We start from the raw sequence: 9,280 nt of genomic DNA, 5'->3' as shown, positions 1-9,280 counted from the left end.
TCAGCCCCAAGAATAAGTGAAAATTCCTGAAGATGCAGTAGTATTGAGGTTAAATTAGGAAAAAAATCTGGTTCATATTGAGATGACGCGTAAATGGAAACAAAGGCAAATTTACGCCCAGATATAACAGCTTTAACATAAGAAACCCTACCATCCCCACTACCAAATTTCCCTAATATGTTTACAGAAAGATTCTGTTTCAGTACCACTAAAGAGCCCCTGGTTTTGGTGTCCAGCGACGCAGATGCAGCAACATAATAGTATTTATTTGAAAAACGACGAACATTTCGTAAATGAGATTCCTGTATGAAAGCGACATCCACATGCGGTCTGCGAAGAAGATCGAGACAGGCTGTGCGCTTAATTTGACCATTCAGCCCATTAACATTCCAACTAATGACGTGTAAACTACTCATACTGACTGATAATAGTTAGATGTAAATCACAATCCATTCAGTCACTAGCGTGCAATCATAAACTACAAAGAGTGCGATGAACTGATTAAAAAAAAAGACGAAAATACTGAGAGAGACCCCTCCCACCCCAACACCCCAGTCATCCAAAACCCACCTTACTCCGAGGAACGGGAGAAGTCATAAACTTAGAACCCACGCACAAACACCCAAAAATATTAACAACAACAAAAATTCCTGTCTCCTCCCATGGAGACGCATACCCCCCCCCATAGGTTGGACCCATGATCCTCAGGTGGCATGATCCTCCCTAATGCCCCGCAGCCAACCCCCTCTATATGCAAGAATAAAAGAATCATACTGTTTTAACGACTGCCACAAAACTAAACCAGTGAGCAAATAAATGAGGAGTGGCATAATAAGATGTATAATAATAATAAAATAATACTAATAACAACAATATAGAAAATAAAAAATAAATTGTGCGTTCAAATCTCTAGCCCTACGCAGTCTAAAACTTTAAATTAGATCAGTGGACACACTAGTGATGGGAATTCCGGCTCTTTTTGGAGAGCCAGTTCTTTTGGCTCGGCTCACTAAAAAGAGCCGGCTCTTTCGGCTCCCAAGTGCCTCCTCAGATTTTCTGTTGCTTAAAGTATATTTATCACCAAAAATAATGCAAAACTATGTGTAAAATGAATTACTAATGTAAAAAACATACACTATATCAAATATTTATCATTTATACGGCTTTATTTAGCAACTGAACACACTCAAACTTGAACAGAGAATAAAATTTTTTAACAGAGAATAAAACAAAATATATAAATAATAGAAAAATAAATAAACTATAAAGTATGCTATAAAAAACAAAGACCCATCCAGGGCCATCCATTGCATTGATGGGTGAAGAGTTCTCATGTGCCTGTGCAGGTTATTTGTGGAGCCTGCTCTATATGATATTTTTACCTTGCACAAGTTACACTCCGCATTTGAGCTGCTTATAACATTGAAATGGGTCCAAATTTTACTACATTTCCTGCTGCTGTCGCTCATTTTCTCACCGTTTCTTCGTTGTTCTCTCTCTCTCTCTCTCGCTCGCTCTTTCGTCCTCTCTCTCTCTCTCTCTCTCTCTCTCTCTCTCGTTCGCTCTTTCCTCCACTCTCTCGCTCTCTTGTCTTCCTCCGTGTGTGTGTGCTCACTGCTGTGTGTGTCTGACCCTCCCTTTCCCCCGCCCCTACTGCTCTTTGTGTGGACACTGCAGTTGTCGCCACACATCTTGACCAATCACCGTGTGGCTTTCACCAAAACAAGCGGAGGAAAAAAAAAAAAGAAAGAAAAAAACTAAATCGGCTCCCAATGAAGAGCCGGCTCCCGTCGTTCACTTCAAAGAGCCGGCTCTTAGAGCCGTCTCGTTCGCGACCGACACATCACTAGGACACACATTCCAAGGTAAGGACCAACGTCCATTAGTCCGCATACAATAAAGAACATTGCACATATAAGTCAAAAAGCAGTGACAAGTCTAAGTAGGCATTACTGAACATATAAACAGCTGCTCTCATGCACAACATATAAGAGCAGCCCAACTGACTAAATTACCTGAATAAATGTGTGTTTCAGTCTTTGATGGAATCAACAAAGTCCTTCGCCTCTTGAGGTGTGTTGAAGACTTTGCTCACCTCTCCGCGTATGGCCCTCAGTCTCGCAGGATACAGAAGGAAAGTGCGGAAGTTCAGCTTCTGCAGGGTGCCCATTATATCAGAGAAAACCAGCCGGCGCTTGAAGGTGTGAGGGCTGTAGTCAGGAGCGAAGCGGATCATCTTTCCTTCCATTTCCACGGCAGCGTTACGTGCAGCTGTGAGGATCTTGTCTCTATCGGTAAAACGGAGAAACTTTACAATCAGAGTTCGAGACACGGGTTTGCCATTGGCATCTTCTTTAGGAGCGCCTACTCGGTGGGCCCGCATAATCTCAACTGGATCCAGCTGTGGGAACCATCGTGGGATTGCATCGGATAGGTATGCCAGAGCATGCACTGTCTCAGCATTTTCGGGTATTCCATGGATTCTGATGTTATCTCTGCGCGACCGGTCTTCCATATCAGCTATCTTATCCTCCAATTGGGCATGTTGTTCGGTCAACCTGCCCACAGCCATTGACAGCCGGTCCACCTCCGCCAGACGGTTCTCACATGTCTCCATATAATCAGTACACTTCGAAATGTTTTCCTGTATGGTAACCATCTCACCCCGAAGTTTAGTAGTTTGAGCATCCACCAAAGCTTGTGTTTTAATCGTGAGCCGAGCGACCACATCATCCACAAGAGTAGGGATAGCCTCTTTGATAGCCTCAGCGACTGCTAGCTTAACTAGCTCAGCTAACTCCTCGTTATCAGCTGAACGACAAAGTTGTTTACCGGTTGCTTTCCTTGAGCTTGAAGCCATCACGATGTACAAAACGTTTTCAAAAACCAGAAAAGCGGGCAGAAGTTTTTAAAAAAAAGGCACAAAGTATGAAACTATTATTAAATTTTTGGGGCATGACTGCAGCAGCACGAACAAAACCTCCTACATCCTTCGCGGTGGTCACGTGACTCCGTTTACCTTTAGTTTTTGATATTTTCCTTGATTGTCTGAGACTTTGTTATTTTACTTTACGGTACTTTTTTCCTCAAGAGTGATTTTGTCTTACCTTAGTAGTCATTGACTTTCTTGTCATGTTTTTGCCTCTTGAAGAGTGATTTTTAATTATTCTCAGAAATAAACACTGACTGAATTCAAAAGTCTTGTCTGAGTCGTGCATTTGTGTTCAAGCCTTGAACAGTCATGACACCATGATAATCTAGCTACGCAAAGTCCAGAGGGAACTCCGGCATAAAATCAGAAAAGGGAAGGACACCTACAGGAGAAAACTGGAGGAGAGGCTGGAGAATAACAACGCCAGAGACGTCTGGAGAGGGCTGCAGACCATCACTGGCCATGGGAAAGGAGTGAGGAGAGACCTAATCAGCGGGGACAAGGACTGGGCAGATGAACTCAACCTGTTTTTCAACAGATTTGATTCTGTCACACCTCCCCCCTCCACCCCCCCACCACTTCTTCTCACCTCCACTGGACAGCCCCCCCCCCCCCCCCCCCCCCACTCTCCTCAGCCGGCCACCCTCAGCACCTGACCCCCATCAGTCCACTTCTCCCCTCCTCACCAGCTCACCACCCCCCCCTGAGATACTCGCCACTCATCTCCCCCACATCACCACCCCAGTCATCCTCCACCCCCCTCTCCATAACAGATGATCAGGTGAGGAGTCAACTTAAAAAGATAAAGGCAAGGAAAGCCCCGGGACCGGACGGCATCAGCCCTAGACTCCTAAAGGACTGTGCTGACCAGCTCTGTGGGGTTGTCAGGCACTTATTCAATCTGAGCCTGAGCCTGGAGAAAGTCCCGGCCCTGTGGAAGACCTCCTGTGTGGTTCCAGTACCAAAGACCCCACGCCCCAAGGAGCCTAATCACTTCAGACCTGTTGCCTTGACTTCTCATCTGACGAAAACCTTGGAGAAGATCATCCTACAACACCTACGACCCCTGGTGGACACTCAGCTGGACCCCCTGCAGTTTGCTTACCGGCCTAGGATTGGGGTGGAAGACGCAGTGATCTACCTGCAGCACAGATCACTGTTACACCTGGAGGCAGAGCCGTTTCTTGCTATAGGCGAACTAGGCGAATGCCTAGGGCCCCCAAGCCACCAGGGGACCCCAAAGCTGCATGTTCATCCTCATCTGAGGAGAATTAAAATGTCCTGTCTATCTGTAGCTATCTCGTGTGTTTGTTACATCCGTTATATGCTTAAAAATAAACGTATGATATAAATAAAATAAACTGCAATGATAAGCAGTGGCTGGTGTTTTAATAGCATTATTGGTTGGACCCTGGCATATACAGTCAATGGTTGGAGCGCACTGTCGCACAGTGAGTGACGTAGCGGGCCGCCGACAGGTGTGATGGGCATGATTGACAGCTACTCATCATTCCCATTAGCGAGAACTTTAAACAAAACAAACACAGTAATGGCATCAAAAAGAAGTTATCTCAGTGGCGCGAAAAAACGGAAGAAAAAAAAAACGGAGGAAGAAAAACGGTAAAAAGATAAAGGTAAAGCATTTGTTGGTGATGTGGGCTGGATAGGCGGAGGTGAAACGCCGTTTTTAGCAAGTATGTTTATTTGTCCTGTTAGCCAGCTAGCTAGCCCTGGATAAATGTTTGCTAGCTGGCTATGATTTGTTTGTCATAAACTCAGCTTTAGTGTTTGCTTCATGAAAGTTGTCTAATATAAAATGAATATGTCGCATGTGAATGGACAGTCTGTCCTGCCATGGTCATGACTGACTGACTCCAGACCCCTTTATTCATATTATTATTATTTTTATTATTTAGTCTTCACTGTCATTGTTCAGTGGAAGTTGTCTCTCAGATATTTGACACTTAACATTATTTTAGCTTTACTTAGGATTCATTTACAAAGTTTAGTGTGTGTTTTATAGGCCTCTAATTAGAAGCGTGCTACTGTTTTATAATTTAAATCAATATTTTAAAGGTTTGTTTTTAAAGTGATTTATAAATATGAGTCATCGTGTTTATTATTTTAGACTATAGTGGCAGTGGATCATTTATTTTTAATTTCTTTAACTAGTCCAATGTGTAAATGAATGCAGAAAAGTCTTAAAAGTGACAACTTTTAATTTGGTATTTGGGTACAAGCTTTAAAGGCACACTGTACATCACAATATTTAATATAAAAACAGATTAATTTAAATTTTCTGTATTACTGCAGTTATATAATAGGAATATGTGCCATGATCTATTTTGCTTGATAACCTAAGGAGCCTTGTCTTTGCAGGGGCAATTCTGAAATATTTTGGAGCTCCAGACGTTGAGCCAGAGGGATCTTCTGACCAGGAAGCTCCATGACCATCACCTAAACATATAAAATGTTATTATTACTTTGATTAAGTAAATTAGGTGTTATGCTGATAAGTGTCAGACTGTGATGTTAAGCATTATTTTTAGTGTTGTTTTGTTTTCATTTTTGCACTTTAAAATAAATGTTGGTTTGTTGTATTTTCCTGTTTAAAGTAAACATTTAACTTAAACACTCAAAATCTGTTTTTTTATTGACGTTTAGAGGATTGTTGTTTTCCTTGTATTATAGTTTCAGTTTAACTTGCCTGAGTGGCTCAACTTAAGATGTTTAATTTTAACTCTAACCTGTTTTGCTCATGAAGTGTAATAGATTGTGGCATGTTTTAGGAATCTCCAGTTTGACAAACTAGGGGCCCCCAAACAGCATCTTGCCTAGGGCCCCCACAAAGCTAGAAACGGCCCTGCCTGGAGGACAGCGGGAGCACTGTGAGGGTCATGTTTTTTGACTTCTCCAGTGCTTTTAACACCATCCAGCCGTCTCTGCTCAGAGTGAAGATGGATAGTATGGGAGTAGACCAACACCTGACTGCATGGATTACAGACTACCTCACCAACAGACCACAGTATGTGAGGCTTCAGCACTGTGTGTCTGACGTGGTGCTCTGCAGCACAGGTGCCCCTCAGGGTACGGTGCTCTCCCCTTTCCTCTTCACTCTCTATACATCGGACTTCACCCACAACACCTCACATTGCCACATCCAGAAGTTCTCCGATGACACAGTCGTCGTTGGCTGTGTTTCAGATGGGAACGATCTGGAATACAGGATGGTCATCAGGGACTTTGTTAGCTGGAGTGAGCTTAATCAGCTTCAGCTTAACACCAGCAAGACTAAGGAGATGATTGTTAACTTCCAGAGGAAAGCATCTCCTTTCACACCGATGAACATCCAAGGATCGGACATAGAGGTAGTGGACAGCTACAGATTCCTGGGTGTCCATCTAAACAATAAACTGGACTGGTCTGTTAACACCCAGGCCCTCTACAAGAAGGGCCAGAGTCGCCTCCACCTGCTGAGGAGACTGAGGTCCTTCGGTGTCTGCAGGACTCTCTTAAAGACCTTTTATGACTCTGTGGTAGCCTCAGCTATCTTCTACGCTGTGGTCTGCTGGAGAGGGGGCAGCACGGACAGGGACAGGAGCAGGCTCAACAGACTGATCAGGAGAGCCAGCTCTGTCCTGGACTGTCCTCTGGACTCTGTAGAGGAAGTGGGGGAGAGAAGGATGTTAGCCAAGCTGACATCCATCATGAATAACACCTCTCACCCCCTACATGACACTGTAGGGTCCCTGACTAGCTCCTTCAGCAGCAGACTGTTACACCCTCGGTGTAAGAAGGAGAGGTTCTGCAAGTCCTTCATCCCGACCACTATCAGGCTTTACAACACCTGCATTGCCTGAATTCATGTGGTTATAGTCACTGTCACTGTTTACCCCTGCAATATTATATTATTCATATCACTTCACTTACTTTGAAATATTTTTTATATAATTTTTCAGGTCACATTACACTGCAATATTTTAGTTTTCTTATCTTGTATAAAACCTTGCACTGTTATTTATATTTATTTTTTACCACTTACTTTGCAATATTTCTTACAACAGTACTGTTTGTATATTTGTGTCTTATTTTCCTTTGTTGATTGTTTATTCCTTGTTATTTGTGTTTCTGCCTTTCTATTTTTCAAAATTCCGTGGTGTATATTACACTTTCTGCTGCTGTAACGGGTGAATTTCCCCGTTGTGGGATAAATAAAGTATAATCTAATCATCTAATCTAATCTAGAATAAAAGGTCAGCAGACTGTAGAGTAAAACCACCTGCAGCCAGACTCTGTCCTCTCAGGAATGAGTCTGAACAATAACTAAACTGACACAGAAACAGAAAGAAAGAAGAAAGCAGTAGAAAGTTGAAATGTCCTCAGTTCCTCTGAAGTCACGTGATTTAGTAGAAAGGCTGCAGCACAACAGACGCATGCGCACTCTCCTCTGAAGACTAGTCGGTCCTGTTGGTCTGGACATGTTTCACTTCTGCTAGAGACGTCATGTGACAGAAACCTGGAACATGTTTCCTCCTTCATGCGGTGTTGGAGTTTAATCATTAATATACTAATGTCAAATATACACTTTACATGCTCTTCATTCATTTGGAAGCTCTCTACGTGATGGTAGACAATGATGGACAGGTGAGATATGTTGTTATCTTTGTCATGGAGATCATTATCAGTGACACTCAGAGCGTCTCTTTACTTTCTGTTTGTAGTGACTCATTTCTTTATGGTTTGATTATCGCCCATCCCTCCATTGCTGTGACGCTCCATCGCTCCACCTCCATCGCTCCAACTTCCTGGTCGATTTAGCGCTAGCAGCTGAAAGACAGACGAGTCGTCACCGTCAGAGACTGTCAGGTTGATTTCAGGTTTATTTCAGTTTTATTTCAGTTTTACTTCAACCTTCCACAGAATGTGATCTAGTCAGGTTGATAGATTGAAGTCAGGAAAACAGAGGAGGAAGAAGAAGACAAGATGGCTGCTGGAACATCTGCGTGTCTCTGCATGACTTTACTGAGCGTCGTCCTGTCTGTCTCTGCTGGTGAGTTGAAACCAAAGCGTCTTTAGCTCTGACATGTTCAGGAGACAACGTAGAGTCTGACTGGATCTAGAAGATCTGATCAACCACATGTTCTACAGCAGCTCGTGTGTGTGTGTGTGTGTGTGTGTGTGTGTGGGTGGGTGGGTGTGTGTGTGTGTGTGTGTGTGTGTGTGTGTGTGTGTGCACTTGTCAACCAGCATAACAGTGGACTTTGGCGTCGTTACACTTTCACAAACAGGGGACTCCACGTTGAACATTTTGTGTGCGTGTGTTGTATGCGTGTGTATTGTGTGTTTTGTGTTTGTGTGTGTGTGTGCGTGTGTGTATTCCTGTGTGTGTTTTCGTGTGACCACTCAGACAGTGGTTTCAATCAGCTGATTATTATGTGAGGTTTTTTTTGCACTTTGCAATGTGGCGGGCAGCTTTGTATGAGGGTTTTTATTTACTGATGCCGCGCTCACAAAATGAGCGGCCTGTTAGCGATACCCTCTGTTAGCTCTGTACACTGGTGTTTAGTGGTGGGTGGATCGATCCAAATATTGATACTGATCGATACCAATGTAATGAGATGGATCCTTGAGTTTCAGTTTCTCTCTTGTTTCATTAAAGAAGAGACCTGACTGTTTATCTAAATGATGATGCTGTCACAGGAGGGGGAGACATGTTGTCTTCTTTTTGTATTGTATTTCCTAAACATACATGCTACTTGAAAAAAGGGAATTTGTTTTACATTATTAATAATATTTGTTGTGGAGTGGTAATTTTGTACACTTTTAGTTTATTTACGAAGAAGTCCAGAAAGAAGAATGAAGGGAGAGATTTAGTTTAGTAACTGTATTGTAGTTTCTGAACACTCTTTTTATTTGTCCTCAAGTGATCATTTGTGTTGTTTCTGAACAAAAACATTTATTGTGATAAAGTATTTTAATCCAGACAATTAATAATCAAAGGGCTAATCACAAAAACATTTAAAGGTCACGAAAATGAATTCAGATTTAAAATGATGATCCATATTAATTATTAAAAAGTATCAATATCAGTATTGGTATCAGCCACACTGACCCTGTATTTACTTGGTATTGGATCGATACCTAAACTAGTGGTAATCTATTGATTAATCTGTTGATTAGTTTGAGTTCTGCTGCCACCTAGTGACTGGAGGCTTGTTTATAGTTCAAGCATCAATAAAGACAGTAATTCTGAAAGTCCCCCGCTGCCGCTCACACTCCCCTGACCCACCTCAAGTCAGTCAGTACTTGAGAAGTACTGACTTAGACTGATCTTGAGCTCCTGATCCA

General features: G+C 42.6%; 1 protein-coding gene across 1 annotated transcript in view; it reads left to right on the top strand.

Moving 5' to 3' along the window:
• The first annotated feature begins 7,775 nt into the window (after positions 1–7,775).
• LOC311490591 (butyrophilin-like protein 2) overlaps positions 7,776–9,280 on the top strand; it is a 67,506-nt gene continuing 66,001 nt past the window's right edge. The window contains exon 1 of the mRNA XM_084548168.1: positions 7,776–7,982. Coding sequence (XP_084404294.1) covers positions 7,916–7,982 — 67 coding nt within the window. The 5' untranslated portion in view covers positions 7,776–7,915. The remainder of the gene's footprint in view (positions 7,983–9,280) is intronic.

Source organism: Chelon labrosus (assembly GCF_963514085.1).
Source record: "Chelon labrosus genome assembly, chromosome: 1".
Classification (NCBI taxonomy): domain Eukaryota; kingdom Metazoa; phylum Chordata; class Actinopteri; order Mugiliformes; family Mugilidae; genus Chelon; species Chelon labrosus.
Note: the sequence above shows the minus strand (reverse complement) of the source record. Positions and strands in the feature narration are given on the sequence as shown.